Here is an 18,443-nt window from a genome sequence, read left to right as displayed (position 1 = left end):
ACTTCTGCAGTTTTCTTCCCAAGTGTTCTCCGATCAAATCATCTTTTTTTTTGTTTTCCAGAAAACAGTAACATAAATACAAATTGTTTAATAATAACCATAAAGTCTCAAAGGCTGAGGTTTAAGTATTTATACTTCATATGGTAAGGAGACAGATATTGGACAATTTCTAGACTCCTGAAGATTTGGCATTAAAAACAAAAACCTCAGTCATCAGAATTCCTATTTCTACGTTTGTGACTAACTACATAAATAACCATTGGAAAACAGGACTTTCCAAGCTAACTTTCCAGTTAGACTTTAATCTTAAACGAAGTGTGTATGTGGTTTTATTAATCTATTACGATGCACAAGTTGGATGTCTTTCCATGAATGCTACTTACCACCACTGACATCAACCAATGAAACAGAACACAATACTTACAATTTAATGAAATTCCAACAGCAAACAGTTCCTATGGGTTTTGGTTTCTAATACCTGCCTACCTAAAGTTAATAATACTTATTACCTGTTCAACAATTACAGAAAAATCTTTTAAAGTTAAGGAAAGTTTGAGGTAAATAAAGAATATTCATTTAAGAATGAAGTAGTCAAGATTTCCTTTTACTCAAAAAAAACAAAAAACAAAACACAAAAATCACTTCCAAGAGTCAACCTCCATGTACAAAAAAGCAAGATCAATCACTAGACACAAAGGATATTCCAAAGGTCTTTAAAAATGGTAATTAATCTCAAAAAAGGAAAATTAATTTTAGCTTTTATATTTCATTCATTATCAAGACCATATTTGCTTAACAAGATAATTATGCAATTGATACAAAACATACAGCATTTACACTTAACTGTACAAAATAATTTAAGGTTTATAAAAATATTAGAATGTTTAGAGTTGACTGACACAGTCTTAAATAATCTCTTCTAGAGAAGTATAGTAAAACCACTGATTTCCATTTTATTTCTTTTTTAATAAGTCAAAGAAAGGATGCTGCAATGCTTCATCCAAGGTAATTCTTTTCACTGGATCATATTCTAACATTCTTTGAATCAGGTCAAACAGTTTCTCATGTTCTTCATCATGACAGAGCATAAATTCCTGAGGGGAGAAATGACTTTGTTTAAGAAAGACAATAAAAAATAGTTAAAACAGGTTTTTTTGGGGTTTTTTTGTTTTACCTTTAATGGTTTGCAGTGTCTCGTAACATATCTACCAGCAGAACTATGTTCCTCCCAATCTAGCTGATTATGATGAAAATACTTCTGTTTCCTATAGGAAAGAGAAGTCTGGATTAAATTTTAAGAAAAAAAGAAACCCCAAACCCACATTCTTACCCTGCCCCAAACAGGGGATTGGGGGAAAATATGGAACCATAGACATCTCTCTATATATACATAAACATACAATTTCTAAAAACCTCAGCAATAATTATATTGGATACCTTATATGGTATTTTTCCTAATCTTGTACCCTCTGAAGTTTTAGTATCCCACCTAAGTTGTACCATATGTGAAACAATGCCAGCTTCAAAAACAGAGGTTCCTAGATCCATTCCTGTAAATTCTGATTTCACTAGATCTGGAATGGGGCTAGAAATCGTTAACAATTCCCTGGATGACTTCTGCGGTGAAGCTATGTTTTGAAACCACTTATAGTATTCTTGTCCAAAGACGTACATGTGGTTTGCAACAGTCTGGAATTCAAATTTAGATAGGACTCCAAAATCAAGCTCGTTTTACTACTCTATGTATTATTTTTAAATCAACCTAGGAAAACATTTATGCAAAGGTTAACCTGAGTATAAAAACACCACTTTATTTACTGGATCACAAAGTAAATATTGCATTACTTTTCAAAAACTTGACTTCATGAAAAATAATTCAAAATCTACAGTCTTTGGAATAAGCAATAACAACAAAGATGGGTTTTCTATAGTTTGAATATAGGCCACTGCATGTACACAATAAGGACTTTAATCTTAAAAAGCATACCTTGTTTTCTGAATCATGTGTGTTGGTATGGGTCCTAATATACGTTCCATCATTACCAGGTGTTCTTTATCATCATTAGTCTAAAAAAATAGGAAAAAGAAACTTAGCACTTTCCATTTCCCTACATGCACATAAAAGGATAACACAAGAAAACAGTGTGTCCGGGACTTCCCTGGTGGTCCAGTGGTAGAGAATACACCTTCCAATGCGGGGGACGTGGGTTCGCTCCCTGGTCGGGGAACTAAGATCCCACACGCTGCGGGGCAACTAAGCCTGCCCACCACAAGAGAGCCCACGAGCCACAAACTACAGAGCCCACACACTCTGGAACCCACACACCACAAGTGGAGAGAGAAAACCAATGTACCGCAACAAGAGAGAAGCCCACGTGCTGGAATGAAGACCCAATGTAAACCCCCCAAAAAAGTAAATAAATAAATGTTAAGAAAAAAAAAAGAAAATAGTGTTTCCATAAAAGGACTAGATTAGACATCTGTACAATTTATATTACACTCTACTTCAAAGATGGAATAAAACTGAATGAGCTACACTGTCTGATTTCTGAAATGAATTGGTAAGGTTTGTATAGCTGATTGAGGAACAACTTTTTTTTTTTTTTTTTTTTTTTGTTTCTAGATTTTTTTTTTAATTAGTTTCTGCTTTATAACAAAGTGAATCAGTCATACATATACATCTGTTCCCACATCCCTTCCCTCATGCATCTCCCTCCCTCCCACCCTCCCCATCCCACCCCTCCAGGTGGTCACAAAGCACCGAGCTGATCTCCCTGTGCTCTGCGGCTGCTTCCCACTATCTATCTACCTTACGTTTGGTAGTGTATACACGTCCATGCCTCTCTTTCGCCTTGTCACAGCCCACCCTTCCCCCTCCCCATATCCTCAAGTCCATTCTCAAGTAGGTCTGCGTCTTCATTCCCGTTTTGCCCCTAGGTTCTTCATGACATTTTTTTTTAAATTCCGTATATATGTGTTAGCATACGGTATTTGTCTTTCTCTTTCTGACTAACTTCACTCTGTATGACAGACTCTAGGTCTATCCACCTCATTACAAATAGCTCAGCTTCGTTTCTTATTATGGCTGAGTAATATTCCATTGTATATATGTGCCATATCTTCTTTATCCATTCATCCGATGATGGACACTTAGGTTGTTTCCAGCTCCGGGCTATTGTGAATAGAGCTGCAATGAACATTTTGGTACATGTCTCTTTTGGAATTATGGTTTTCTCAGGGTATATGCCTAGTAGTGGGATTGCTGGGTCATATGGTAGTTCTATTTTTAGTTTTTTAAGGAACCTCCATACTGCTCTCCATAGTGCCTGTACCAATTCACATTCCCACCAGCAGTGCAAGAGTGTTCCCTTTTCTCCACACCCTCTCCAGCATTTATTGTTTCTAGATTTCTTGATGATGGCCATTCTGACTGGTGTGAGATGATATCTCATTGTAGTTTTGATTTGCATTTCTCTAATGATTAATGATGTTGAGCATTCTTTCATGTGTTTGTTGGCAGTCTGTATATCTTCTTTGGAGAAATGCCTATTTAAGTCTTCTGCCCATTTTTGGATTGGGTTGTTTGTTTTTTTGCTATTGAGCTGCATGAGCTGTTTATAAATTTTGGAGATTAATCCTTTGTCAGTTGCTTCATTTGCAAATATTTTCTCACATTCTGAGGGTTGTCTTTTGGTCTTGTTTATGGTTTCCTTTGCTGTGCAAAAGCTTTGAAGTTTCATTAGGTCCCATTTGTTTATCTTTGTTTTTATTTCCATTTCTCTAGGAGGTGGGTCCAAAAGGATCTTGCTGTGATTTATGTCATAGAGTGTTCTACCTATGTTTTCCTCTAAGAGTTTGATAGTTTCTGGCCTTACATTTAAGTCTTTAATCCATTTTGAGCTTATTTTTGTGTATGGTGTTAGGGAATGATCTAATCTCAAACTTTTACATGTCCCTGTCCAGTTTTCCCAGCACCACTTATTGAAGAGGCTGTCCTTTCTCCACTGTACATTCCTGCCTCCTTTATCAAAGATAAGTTGGCCATATGTGCGTGGGTTTATCTCTGGGCTTTCTATCCTGATCCACTGATCGATCTTTCTGTTTTTATGCCAGTACCACACTGTCTTGATTACTGTAGCTTTGTAGTATAGTCTGAAGTCAGGGAGCCTGATTCCTCCAGCTCCGTTTTTCGTTCTCAAGATTGCTTTGGCTATTCGGGGTCTTTTGTTTTTCCAAACAAATTTTGAAATTTTTTGTTCTAGTTCTGTGAAAAATGCCAGTGGTAGTTTGATAGGGATTGCATTGAATCTGTAGATTGCTTTGGGTAGTAGAGTCATTTTCACAATATTGATTCTTCCAATCCAGGAGCATGGTATATCTCTCCATCTATTTGTATCATCTTTAATTTCTTTCATCAGTGTCTTATAATTTTCTGCATACAGGTCTTTTGTCTCCTTAGGTAGGTTTATTCCTAGATATTTTATTCTTTTTGTTGCAATGGTAAATGGGAGTGTTTTCTTGATTTCATTTTCAGATTTTTCATCATTAGTGTACAGGAATGCCAGAGATTTCTGTACATTAATTTTGTATCCTGCTACTTTACCAAATTCATTGATTAGTTCTAGTAGTTTTTCGGTAGCATCTTTAGGATTCTCTATGTATAGTATCATGTCATCTGCAAACAGTGACAGCTTTACTTCTTCTTTTCCAATTTGGATTCCTTTTATTTCCTTTTCTTCTCTGATTGCTGTGGCTAAAACTTCCAAAACTATGTTGAATAAGAGTGGTGAGAGTGGGCAGCCTTGTCTTGTTCCTGATCTTAGTGGAAATGGTTTCAGTTTTTAACCATTGAGGACAATGTTGGCTGTGGGTTTGTCATATATGGCCTTTATGATGTTGAGGAAAGTTCCCTCTATGCCTACTTTCTGCAGGGTTTTTATCATAAATGGGTGTTGAATTTTGTCGAAAGCTTTCTCTGCATCTATTGAGATGATCATATGGTTATTCTCCTTCAACTTGTTAATATGGTGTATCACATTGATTGATTTGCGTATATTGAAGAATCCTTGCATTCCTGGAATAAACCCCACTTGATCATGGTGTATGATCCTTTTAATGTGCTGTTGGATTCTGTTTGCTAGTATTTTGTTGAGGATTTTTGCATCTATGTTCATCAGTGATATTGGCCTGTAGTTTTCTTTCTTTGTGACATCCTTGCCTGGTTTTGGTATCAACGTGATGGTGGCCTCGTAGAATGAGTTTGGGAGTGTTCCTTCCTCTGATATTGTTTGGAAGAGTTTGAGAAGGATGGGTGTTAGCTCTTCTCTAAATGTTTGATAGAATTCGCCTGTGAAGCCATCTTGTCCTGGGCTTTTGTTTGATGGAAGATTTTTAATCACAGTTTCAATTTCAGTGCTTGTGATTGGTCTATACATATTTTCTATTTCTTCCTGAGTCAGTCTTGGCAGGTTGTGCATTTCTAAGAATTTGTCCATCTCTGCCAGGTTGTCCATTTTATGGGCATAGAGTTGCTTGTAGTAATCTCTCATGATCTTTTGTATTTCTGCAGTGTCAGTTGTTACTTCTCCCTTTTCATTTCTAATTCTATTGATTTGAGTCTTCTCCCTTCTTTTCTTGATGAGTCTGGCTAATGGTTTATCAATTTTGTTTATCTTCTCAAAGAATCAGCTTTTAGTTTTATTGATCTTTGCTATGGTTTCCTTCATTTCTTTTTCATTTATTTCTGATCTGATTTTTATGATTTCTTTCCTTCTGCTAACTTTGCGGTGTTTTTGTTCTTCTTTCTCTAATTGCTTTAGGTGCAAGGTTAGGTTGTTTATTCGAGATGTTTCCTGTTTCTTAAGGTGGGATTGTATTGCTATAAACTTCCCTCTTAGAACTGCTTTTGCTGCATCCCATAGGTTTTGGGTCGTCGTTTCTCCATTGTCATTTGTTTCTAGGTATTTTTTAATTTCCTCTTTGATTTCTTCAGTGATCACTTCGTTATTAAGTAGTGTATTGTTTAGCCTCCATGTGTTTGTATTTTTTACAGCTCTTTTCCTGTAATTGATATCTAGCCTCATAGCATTGTGGTCAGAAAAGACACTTGATACAATTTCAATTTTCTTCAATTTACCAAGGCTTGATTTGTGACCCAAGATATGATCTATCCTGGAGAATGTTCCATGAGCACTTGAGAAAAATGTGTATTCTGTTGTTTTTGGATGGAATGTCCTATAAATATCAATTAAGTCCATCTTTTTTAATGTATCATTTAAAGCTTGTGTTTCCTTATTTATTTTCATTTTGGAAGATCTGTCCATTGGTGAAAGTGGGGTGTTAAAGTCCCCTACTATGATTGTGTTACTGTCGATTTCTCCTTTTATGGCTGTTAGTATTTGCCTTATGTATTGAGGTGCTCCTATGTTTGGTGCATAAATATTTACAATTGTTATATCTTCTTCTTGGATCGATCCCTTGCTCATTATGTAGTGTCCTTCTTTGTCTCTTCTAGTAGTCTTTATTTTAAAGTCTGTTTTGTCTGATATGAGAATTGCTACTCCAGCTTTCTTTTGGTTTCCATTTGCATGGAATATCTTTTTCCATCCCCTTACTTTCAGTCTGTATGTGTCTCTAGGTCTGAAGTGGGTCTCTTGTAGACAGCATATATATGGGTCTTGTTTTTGTATCCATTCAGCCAATCTGTGTCTTTTGGTGGGAGCATTTAGTCCATTTACATTTAAGGTAATTATCGATATGTATGTTCCTATTCCCATTTTCTTAATTGTTTTGGGTTCGTTATTGTAGGTCTTTTCCTTCTGTTGTGTTTCTTGCCTAGAGAAGTTCCTTTAGCATTTGTTGTAAAGCTGGTTTGGTGGTGCTGAACTCTCTCAGCTTTTGCTTGTCTGTAAACGTTTTAATTTCTCCATCAAATCTGAATGAGATCCTTGCTGGGTAGAGTAATCTTGGTTGCAGGTTTTTCTCCTTCATCACTTTAATTATGTCCTGCCACTCCCTTCTGGCTTGTAGAGTTTCTGCTGAGAGATCAGCTGTTATCCTGATGGGGATTCCCTTGTGTGTTATTTGTTGTTTTTGCCTTGCTGCTTTTAATATGATTTCTTTGTGTTTCATTTTTGACAGTTTGATTAAAATGTGTCTTGGCGTATTTCTCCTTGGATATATTCTGTATGGGGCTCTCTGTGCCTCCTGGACTTGATTAACTATTTCCTTTCCCATATTAGGGAAGTTTTCAACTATAATCTCTTCAAATATTTTCTCAGTCCCTTTCTTTTTCTCTTCTTCTTCTGGAACACCTATAATTCGAATGTTGGTGCGTTTAATGTTGTCCCAGAGGTCTCTGAGACTGTCCTCTGTTCTTTTCATTCTTTTTTCTTTATTTTGCTCTGCAGCAGTTATTTCCACTATTTTATCTTCCACCTCACTTATCCGTTCTTCTGCCTCAGTTATTCTGCTAGTGATCCCCTCTAGAGTATTTTTTATTTCATGTATTGTGTTTTTAATCGATGCTTGATTCATCTTTAGTTCTTCTAGGTCCTTGTTAACTGTTTCTTGCATTTTGTCTATTCTATTTCCAAGATTTTGGATCTGGGAAATAGAATCTTGGATCATCTTTACCATCATTATTCTGAATTCTTTTTCAGGTAGACTGCCTATTACGTCTTCATTTGTTAGGTCTGGTGGGTTTTTATCTTGTTCCTTCTCCTGCTGTGTGTTTTTCTGTCTTCTCATTTTGCTTATGTTACTGTGTTTGGGGTCTCCTTTTTGCAGGCTGCAGGTTCGTAGTTCCCGTTGTTTTTGGTGTCTGTCCCCAGTTGCTAAGGTTGGTTTAGTGGGTTGTGTAGGCTTCCTGGTGGAAGTTAGTAGTGCCTGTGTTTTGGTGAATGAGGCTGGATCTTGTCTTTCTTGTGGGCAGGTCCACGTCTGGTGGTGTGTTTTGGGGTGTCTGCGGACTTTTTATGATTTTAGGCCACCTCTCTGCTAATGGGTGGCGTTGTGTTCCTGTCTTGCTAGTTGTTTGGCATAGGGTGTCCAGAACTGTAGCTTGCTGGTCGTTGAGTGAAGCTGGGTGCTGGTGTTGAGATGGAGATCTCTGGAAGATTTTCGCCGTTTGATATTATGTGGAGCTGGGAGGTCTCTTGTGGACCAGTGTCCTGAAGTTGACTCTCCCACCTCAGAGGCACAGCACTGACTCCTGGCTCCTCAATTTGGGATGATGTGTTGTCTATTCATGTATTCCACAGATGCAGGGTACATCAAGTTGATTGTGGAGCTTTAATCCGCTGCTTCTGAGGCTGCTGGGAGAGGTTTCCCTTTCTCTTCTTTGTTCTCACAGCTCCTGGGTCTCAGCTTTGGATTTGGCCCCGCCTCTGCGTGTAGGTCGCTGGAGGGCGTCTGTTCTTCGCTCAGACAGGACAGGGTTAAAGGAGCAGCCTCTTCGGGGACTCTGGCTCACTCAGGCCGGGCGGGAGGGAGGGGCACGGAGTGCGGGGCGAGCCTGCAGCGGCAGAGTTCGGCGTGACGTTGCACCAGCCCGAGGTGCGCCGTGCGTTCTCCCAGGGAAGCTGCCCCTGGATCCCGGGACCCCGGCAGTGGCGGGCTGCACAGGCTACCGGAAGGGCGTTGTGGACAGTGACCTGCGCTCGCACACAGGCTTCTTGGCGGCGGCAGCAGCAGCCCCAGCGTCCCACGCCCGTCACTGGGCTCCGCGCTTTCAGTCGTGACTCGCGCCCGTCTGTGGAGCCCCTTTAAGCAGCGCTCCTCTCCTCGCGCACCAGGAAACCAAGAGGGAAGAAAAAGTCTCTTGCCTCTTCGGCAGCTCCAGAGTTTTCCCGGACTCCCTGCCGGCTAGCTGTGGCACATTAGCCCCCTTCAGGCTGAGTTCTCGCCACCAGCCGCAGTCCTCTCCCTGCGCTCTGACCGAAGCCCGAGCCTCAGCTTCCAGCACCGCCCGCCCTGGCGGCCGAGCAGACAAGCCTCTCGGGCGGGTGAGTGCCACTCGGCACCGATCCTCTGTGCGGGAATCTCTCCGCTTTGCCCTACCCAGGTATGTGGGGAGTTTCTTGCCTTTTGGGAGGTCTGGGGTCTTCTACCAGCGTTCAGTAGGTGTTCTGTAGGAGTTGTTCCACGTGTAGCTGTATTTCTGGTGTATCCGTGGGGAGGAAGGTGATCTCCGCGTCCCTTTTTCATTTTTTAAAGCAGGCATCAGATAGGATATAGTTTGCCAATCCTTGCTCTGAAGAGCAGAGTCTATGTGCAATGTTTTTTAAATCCATTAACTACTGTGCCTAGCACACTGCTTTCAAAATGTTCTTAAGTCATGACAGGAATAAATAATACAAGCTCCATTATCTTCAAAAAGTTCCTTAGTTGAAGACTATTTTGGAGGGTGGAATTAAAATATAAACCACATCTCACACCAAAGTTAATAATCGACGCTTAAGATCTCAGAATGATTTACAATCATAAAACCATCTGAAGGATTTTATATGTGTCAGAATGAAGAAAGCATGCACTGTGCTCAACTTTTTCCTTGACCCTATAGCTTACTACCACAAAACCAGACACCACCCCCGAGAAATGTCCGACAGCTACGTTCTAGATATCAAACTTGTCTACAAACTCAGAGTACTTTTAACAGATCTCTACGGAGTAGACAGAAGTTTGGTGAGGTGCCCCATAGCAGTGAACACATATATTCTGCAACAGCCACCTAAGTGACTTATAATTCATCACAGCTTCCTCCCTCCTCATCCTGCATTGCCATAACCTCAAAGCAACCTTGACAGTATTAGCCAGGAACTTCCTTACCACCCTCACCCCATCCAACAACACACCTTGATCAAATCACAACCCTCTTAAAGTTCTCCAATGGTTACACCACTTGAAGCTTTCAAGACTTTTAGTTTTCCGACATAAGCAAAATTATGAGCAAAACAAGTAGAGACCTAAATAATATTTTCTCCTTTTTGTTCTGCCAAGTAAGCCAATAACTATTATCATTTCATAGAAAGAACATTTTAATACCAAAAAAAAAGAGGAGAGATAATTTCTAAATGAAAGCCAGAACGGCAACCCTACAAAATCATTTTCATTTTAGACCGGTCTACATTTGGAAACCACTGACTCCTAGGATAAAACAAATACCTTTCTATGGCAAACAAGTCCACTATGAATCAGTACTTGCCTACTGACACCATTTTCCTATTTATCCAAGACACTCCGGCAGCACTATTCATCCTTCCTCAACTAGAGTAGCTTCCTTTATGCCTCTTGCATTTATGAATACCATTTCTTCCTGATATGGCCATCACACACTCTAGTTTTCTGACAAACTCTTACTCTTCCTTATAGCTTGGATTAAACTCCCTATTCCTCAGTGATGCCTTCTCGAAGGAAACTTAACCGTTCACCTTTTCTGGGTTCCCTTCTACATTGTTCCATTATAGCAAGTATCACATTGTACTGTACGTTTTCCCATGTCTATCCTGTGTATGTCTTCCTTGAGGAGAGAGATGCTGTCTTTTCATTTTTATACACACAGTGCTTAGAAATGTGCCTAGGGTGTCATACATGCTTAATACAACTTACTGTTTCTGAATTCTTTTAATAAAAGTGCAACATAACCAGAGCTGAATTAAAACTGACCATAGTAACACTAATGTAAATTTATGAAAGAGCATCACAATAAAATGGATCATATGAAGTCAATATGAACCACGTGTTTAAAAGCTCCACATGCAGAATGAATTATGACCATTCACTGAGAGTATTTCATTCGACTATGGTTTTAGAGAAGGATGACTATTTTGCACATGGAAGTTTACATCTTAAGAATAATGACACTATGGCAACTTTCCAATATGGAAACAAAAACTTTAACATGCCTTTAACATTAAAGCTCATTATGAATCAGTAAGTAACATTTACTAAATACATACCTGAAAGACTGTGAAACCAAGGTAATATTCAATAAGAATGCAACCTATGCTCCAAACATCACATGGCTGAGACCAACCTAAAGCTATTTAAAAACAAAACCAAACATTTTATTATGCAACCATTTTTAATTGCCAATACACAATATCTTTTCCTATGTGGGTGCTCTCTTTATATAGCCCATTTAGGAGAATATGATAGTAAATTCAGGGTTTACATTTTTAGTTTTCTACCAAACATTATTCAGTATGCTTTCAGAGTCCTCCATATCCTTGTATCAACTTACAGTATTTTAACCTGGGGGAGGAGGCATTTTATGGAAAGTAAGAGGGGTTAGCAAATATTCCATAGTCTCTGAATTGCTTGTGCAATGAGGAGCACTGTTATACCCACTTAACGGTTGTTCTATGAAATTTTACATTTTATTAGTGCAAACATAGGTCAATAATTATCCTCAGAGTGTAATTACTAACCCCTTATCAATTACCATCAGCTTGATATCTGAGTTTATTTCTTCCATTAAAAGAAATAGTAGTGTCACATAAATTATGTAAGAATTATAATGGATATTATAAGCAGTGTCACCCATAAGCAGAATTATACAGATATTTAAAGTTCACATAGAGAGGTATCTATATATGTACTTTCAGGTTGTCTATACATGATCATATATTTTCTCCTTCAGAATTCTCAATAGTAACATTATTCAGAAAAGAAAAAAACACCTAGCCTTAAGTCTCTATCTATTTAGAAAGGAAAAGAGTAAACCTAAACCATACAGATGTTTTAACCTTTTATAGATTAAGTTTTTAATAAAAAATAATGTACAAATAAAACCTACTTTAAAAGACATTTCAATTACTTTCAGTAACATTACTGAATTTAAAGACAAAGGAAGAAACAATATATTCAAGGAACTTGACTATGATTTAGCCATTTTTGTTAACCCTCATGGTACTTATCACTTGAACAAAAGGATAATGGAGCATGGTTTCTACTTACAGTAACACATACAAAATCTGCAAATGATAGAGCTTGGATCTAAGATGAAAGTTTTCTTTTCCAGCCACTCCTGTCTCCCAGTCCAGCTTTCTCCCAAGTGACTGTAAACTACCTCATTCTCTTATGGCTCAGCTCTCATACTCTTTGGAATTTCACATCATTCACTTTTACCAACTTCTGTTTACTACCAACACCCAAGACATGAGACCAACTGCCCTCCTCAGTGGTGGCACCTGACAACATCTTCCTCTTCAACCTAATTCTGCCTTCATCCTCAGGAGTAACACTTCACAAACACACAAAGAACCCTTCTAATCTTCCCATCTGTTCATTTCTTTTCCTAAACACCAATAACCCCAATTTCAGATTTATATCAACTATCCCCAGCCTGGCCACACATGGGACTGTATTATTACTAGGAATCACTGTATCTTACACAATCTAGGAGGAGGCCATTAACTAACTGTAAGATACACCACTGTTTTATGAACCAATAACCAAGAAAAAATGCCGTTTTGTCTTATGTTTCCTCACATGTTAAAATGTGGAGAAAAATCTTCTTCTTAAAATTGATAAAACACAGCAAGTTATCTCTTTTTAAGCTCTGAAAATACCTATCTGTCCACAATCTCCTCCCACACTCTTTTCTTTTACCTTCATTGCAGGCTTCAGTCCTCAACCATGAATACACTTTCTAAACTACTGCAACACAGCAGCTTCTTTCAGACCATACTAAGCAGAAATCCTAGTAACATCACTCTCAAAGATGAGCTCCAAACCTGTGCTATCCTATGTGGTAGCCACTAGCCACATGTGGTTATTTAAATCGAAAAGTTTAATTAATTTAAAATTCAGTTCCTCAGTCACACTGGCTATACTGAAAGTACACAGTAGTCTACGTGTGGCTACTAATGGCTACCATGTTGGATAGTGCAGATATACAACATTTCTATCATCATGGAAAGTTCTACTAGCCAGCACTACAAACTATTCTTAATTTCCTGTCCCTTTTACTAATTCTTTACTCTAGGTAAACATCATTAGTTTGCTCTCACACTCATATTCTCAACTACCAAGTCCTCTTAGACAAAAGGTAAAAAGTGGAAAAGACTGATTCCACAAAGATGTTTTACTATCAACCTCGGTTGAAACTTACTTTTGGCAAAGTAATATGCTTATACCATTTAACTATCTCCCAATATCACCTGATCTGAATTTTTCCCACTGTCTCCAAGCCCCCAAATCCATCCCTGACTTCCTTGCTCTATCAACATGACTCGGTCTCGAACTTTTAAATTTTGAGGCATAAGATGTGCTCTCCCTCACTGAGTTCCCTTTTATTAATATTGAAAAACGCTGCACCTTAACTAATTTTCCTTTCCATGCTGTCCCATGTCAAAGATGATCAAAGAAGCTCTCCTCATAGACTAGCCCCTCTTTCTTCTCCTCTTAACCTCCATCCACCCTACATCTAGACGTCTGCCAGCCAAATCTTTAGCATTTTCCCCAGCACCATGCTTTGTGATGAGACGAAAAGAGGTGCCCACATCGCTTCAAAATCACACTGCTGTCATGGACTTAGCCAATACAGCTTGTTCTCTTATGATCTTGTAAGACTGACTTGTTCAAAAAGAACCACCACCTGGAATATCCTTACAGATGATATCACATTTTTCCCACTCAGGAAAAATATTTATAGCAATGTCCAGACAGCTTTTATGAAAACAGAAAACATTTTCTGTACACTGCTGAGAAAATTACAGCTATCTCCCAACTACCTGCCCCCCAATAAAAGCTATAGAGAACAAAAAATCTCTTTTTCAATTAAAATATCAGGAAGTCTGGTATCTACTAACCCAAAATGACCTCTGGAGCTCTGTAATGCCGTGTAGATACCAAAGTGCTATGATGTTCATCATCGTACGTTGCACTTCCTAAGTCAATAATTTTGATATCTGTGTTTTGCAGTGTGCGTTCATCACGTTTCTAGAGATACAGTTAAGTAAACAGAAAGATCAATAAAGATATGAAATATTTTATAGCACTATCCAAAAGGCTTGCACATGAATTCTCTTTTTGATTTTCAAAATAACCCCATGAGAAAGGCAAAGGATTACCCTTTTTGGGTTAAACGTCAGGATATAATAAGCCTCAAAGGTAAAATTCCTCATCCAAGGATCACCAAGTTAAATTAATTTTAAAGACAACTACCAAAATTAAAACAAGTGTAACTTACCATTTTTGAATTATACTTGACTACATAGTCAGACTCCACAAATAAAATATTTTCAGGCTTCAGATCTGTATGGGTTAATTTATTATGATGCAAAACTACAAAAGAACAAAAAGACATTATTAGTTTCACTTACAAATTTAATCTGTACCGGGGGAAAGGAGAATTAGTAGTAGAGGTAGGGATCAAAAGTGGTTTCATCTTTACTTGCAACGTGCATTTTTAGTGACAATGGTTTGATATGTTGCTTGTCCAATAAAACCTTTAATTTACTGGTATTTAAAAATTTAACAAGTATACTTACAATTTATTGACTGACAGATCTGATATGCCATTTGCCTGATATGGTCAATTTGAAATGGCAGAAAGCTATTTTCTTTAATGAAATCATAGGTACTAAGTCCCAGGAGTTCGAACACAATACAAATATGACCATGATGATCAAACCATTCTAGCATCTGGACACATCGGCTGAAACAGATCAGAATACAAATAATTCAGTTCACAGAATTCTGATTATTTCATGTAACATAATGGATCACAGTTCCAAGTTTCTTACTTACAAGACATTATTGGGATCAGTACTATTTAAATGTTCCAATACTTCGATTTCTGAATGAGCTGCTTCACGATATTGTCCCACATTTTTTATGATTTTCATTGCGACATGTATGCCACCCCTTAAAAACAAAATGAAAATGGTAAATGTACAGAAGCGCGTTGAAGACATGTATCCTCTAGAGCAGCTGTCACCAACCTTTTTGGCACCAGGGACCGTTTAAATGGAAGACAATTTTTCCATGGTTGAGGGGAGGGTGTGATGGTTCAGGTGGTAATGCAAGCTATGGTGAGCAGCAGATGAAGTTTCACTCACTCGCCCACTGCTCACCTCCTGCTGTTAGGCCCAGTTCCTACCAGTCCACGGCCCAGGGGTTGGGGACCCCTGCTCTAAAGCATCATCTTGTTAAGTACCAATCACTCTATGCTATTTTCCTAAAATAATCTTTCAGGGTATATTATAGCAGATCTATAAACTTTTTTTTCAAAACATTTTGACAAAATATACATTATACAGAGTGATGATTTCTCTTAATACTTATGAACGTTAATGTTTGTTTCCAAAAGTTAAAATTTACCTAGATATTATAAGTAGTTTTTTTTAAAAAAAGGATAAAAATATAAACCTTGAACATACTACTGCTGAAAACATTCACTCATTCGCCAGGCTGCACCGAATGTGCCAGATGTTGCATTGGAATCACTGTTAGAAAGAGCTTGTTCCATGTACCTCACAGTCTAATGGAAAAGACAGACACTTGAACAACTTATCATTAGGTTAGAAGTGCCTGGTATAAGGAATAGAGAGAAGAAAGAACCTAACCATCAGAGTTAGGGGAGCTCAGACTTCTTCAGAGAAGAAAGACAACTATCAGTTTGTTAGATAATTCTGGCAAAGGAGACACCAGCAATAAGTCATCAAGCCAAAAAAATGTTTAGTGCATTCACGGATGCGAATAGGTATAAATAGCAACAATGTAGGGTAGCGTGTTTTAGACCGGGGCATCTGTAGTACTTCCTAAAAAGTACAGAGGGAATTCCCTGGTGGTCCAGTGGCTTAAGACATGAGCTTTCACTGCCGTGGGCCCAGGTTCAATCCCTGGTCGAGGAGCTGAGATCCCGCAAGCCATGTGGCGCGGCCAAAAAAAAAAAGCCGTAAATGATTTTGAGGAAAAGGATTTCCAAATCTTCAGCTTCCTTCGGTCCTCTTTTCTAAACCTGATCTTCTTGAATACAAGCCAGCAGTCAACCCTGCATTTTTCACTATGGCCTTCCCACATTACAAAAGAGAACCCCATGCACGTGAAATTAATATGGCAAGGTTTGTGCACCAGGCTGTTTATAAAAAAGAAAGAAAAAATTCTTTGAGGCAAAAATTTTTCTAGTTGCTGGATAGCAAACCGATTCCAAACTCATTTCTTTTGACAAGGTCCCAATGAAGTTGTGGTCTGATATATAATCATCAAAATAAATTTTTAATGATTTATCTCCCTATGATGTATAGCATATATGTCAAGACTTAAAAGAATTACTATAAAACTGCTGTGACAAAACTTCTTATAGTCTCATCTATTTCATCATATGGACAAGTTTTCTAACTGCTAATAAGCTATAAAAATGAACAGTGCTAATAGCTATAAAAATGAAAAATGGATAATGGTGTTAGCTAATGCTACTATAGTAATCATATTGCAGTATATAAATGTTCAAACCAACATTATACACCTTAAACTTATAAGCTTTCATATTACTTGTCAATTAAAAAAAAGAAAAATGGAAACTTAATGTTAAAACAGTAAGATTTATCTATGGACACAGGAACTCATTTTTCAAAGGCCCCAACCATCTCAATAAAAGATATATTTTCAATTACATTGTAAATTTTAGGTCTAATAAGTATCAAAATTTGTAACAGATTTTTACTTGATCAATTGAATACTATTCATTGGAATATCTCAAATACTCAAGTCTTGGAACTTCAAGAAATTTTTAAAAGACCTAAATGGGACAACTAGTGAAATGTGAACCAGGTTGTAGATAAGCTGGCAAAACTTGAAAATGCATATAACATGTAAATATAGAGAATGATTAAACACTGTAAAATGTTAACATTTGTGGAATCTGGGTGAAGAATATATGGGAATTCTTAGCAACTTTCCTAAGTCAAAGTATTTCAAAATATCTTAAAATTTTACTTTATGGTCACATTTTTGTCATAGAGAGGAAAGGGTGATAATAAAAGACACTTAGGATAATATTCTTTATGAAAAGAGAAGTAAAATTTAAGTTCAAGATAAAGCATTTCTAAGTATTCAAGAAAAGTTTGTTCATGGATGACAGGAGGTATCAAGCTACTGTATTTAGAGTCCCCCAAACATATTTAGAAAGAGAAATATGTTTTTTTTTAAAAAAATCTCCATTTACAATAAGCTGGAAATTACATCCTCAACTATTTTATGATGAAAAGTTGAGATGTCAATTTAGAAATGTGCAGTTTCCACTAAACTGTTGTAAGACGTTCACTTACAAAAAAATTTGCAACTGCAGAATAGAGATCCTAGAGGAAAACGTGAAAATGAAGCAGAGAGGGTCAAATAACAAAAAGTTTAGTATAACTCGTTAAAGAATCTGGACTTTATTCTGTAGGCTTCAAGTAATATAATTTATTTATAGTTTGAGAAGCTAACCCTAACGTGCAAATATTATCCTTTGGAAATAAAAGTTTTTGAACCAAGAAGATTAGACATGCTAATTTATTGTCTCTGCAATTCAAAAGTAGGGTAAAGCACTCCAAATCTCTTATAGAAAGCTAAGGACCTAAGTTCTGGGAAAGTCTTCACTTGAACACAGACATTAATTTCAATGAAATCCATCTGATAAAAATTTTCAACATTCTTGGTCAAAATCCATACTTATGGTAAATAAATCATACACAGTCCAAGAACTTTTGAATACTTATACCTCCCAGGAAAACACATAGCTACCACTTAAATTCCATTTCATCTAAATTATGGATCCTTCTCCACCAAAAATATCAGAATGTTCAAAAAAGAAAAACAACAAACTTACATGCCATGATCAATGCACTCTACAACTCTGCCAAAGGTCCCTTCTCCCAAAGTGTTCACGATTTCATCTAAAGTGAGGGGGGAGAAAGAAGTGTAAGTACATGAGTACAAATTATCAGTTATTCAAATAATGAATGCTTAAGTGTGGAATTTTTTCAAATGCTCTCTATTAAAGCATAATTAAGGTTCCAGCACTCAAATTATTTTATTTTCAGCTGCTACAAAAATAATTTAGATAGAGCTATCTTTCTTGCTCTAATCTCAAATTCCACTGATTATTTTGGAACTTTAGAGTAGAAATATTTAAACTCTATAGAAAAGAAGAAATACAAAAGAACAACAAACAAACCCACAAAAAAAAACAAAAAAACAATGAAGAGTTCTTTAGCCCCCCGCTGACAAACTATTCATAAAAAGATTATTCTGTCTGCAAAGTTTAAAAAGTGTTGAAAAATATTCTATACATCTTGCTTTTAGAACGTCTCCACTTTGACAGATAAGGTAACCCTCTTCATCATCTTCTATACTCCTGGATCTTTTCCTTTGGTGGCTCTTCTGGAACGGCAAGTGGGCAGCACCAAGATCGTCCTGCCAATCAATATAGCAGAGTGAATTCAGGGCAGAAT

General features: G+C 37.3%; 1 protein-coding gene across 1 annotated transcript; it reads right to left on the bottom strand.

Moving 5' to 3' along the window:
- Positions 1-943: 943 nt before the first annotated feature.
- Positions 944-17,851, bottom strand: LOC308610277 (dual specificity protein kinase CLK4-like). Its single transcript, XM_081259470.1, has 9 exons — positions 17,819-17,851; positions 14,755-14,871; positions 14,496-14,662; positions 14,195-14,289; positions 13,815-13,944; positions 10,959-11,041; positions 1,988-2,067; positions 1,175-1,265; positions 944-1,094 (listed from the first exon to the last, which is right to left on the bottom strand). Coding segments are annotated over exons 1-9 (906 nt in total). The 5' UTR covers positions 17,821-17,851; the 3' UTR covers positions 944-953.
- Between the last annotated feature and the right edge of the window lie 592 nt (positions 17,852-18,443).

The sequence above is a fragment of the Mesoplodon bidens genome (assembly GCF_964165515.1).
Source record: "Mesoplodon bidens genome assembly, contig: HAP1_SCAFFOLD_310, whole genome shotgun sequence".
NCBI lineage: Eukaryota > Metazoa > Chordata > Mammalia > Artiodactyla > Ziphiidae > Mesoplodon > Mesoplodon bidens.
Note: the sequence above shows the minus strand (reverse complement) of the source record. Positions and strands in the feature narration are given on the sequence as shown.

Coding starts and splice junctions, on each gene's coding strand:
- LOC308610277 (XM_081259470.1), bottom strand. Junction 14,663..14,754: donor ACTGATCCCAATAATGTCTT/GTAAGTAAGAAA, acceptor GATCTGTTTCAG/CCGATGTGTCCAGATGCTAG. Junction 11,042..13,814: donor AGCTCCAGAGGTCATTTTGG/GTTAGTAGATAC, acceptor GTTTTTAAATAG/CTTTAGGTTGGTCTCAGCCA.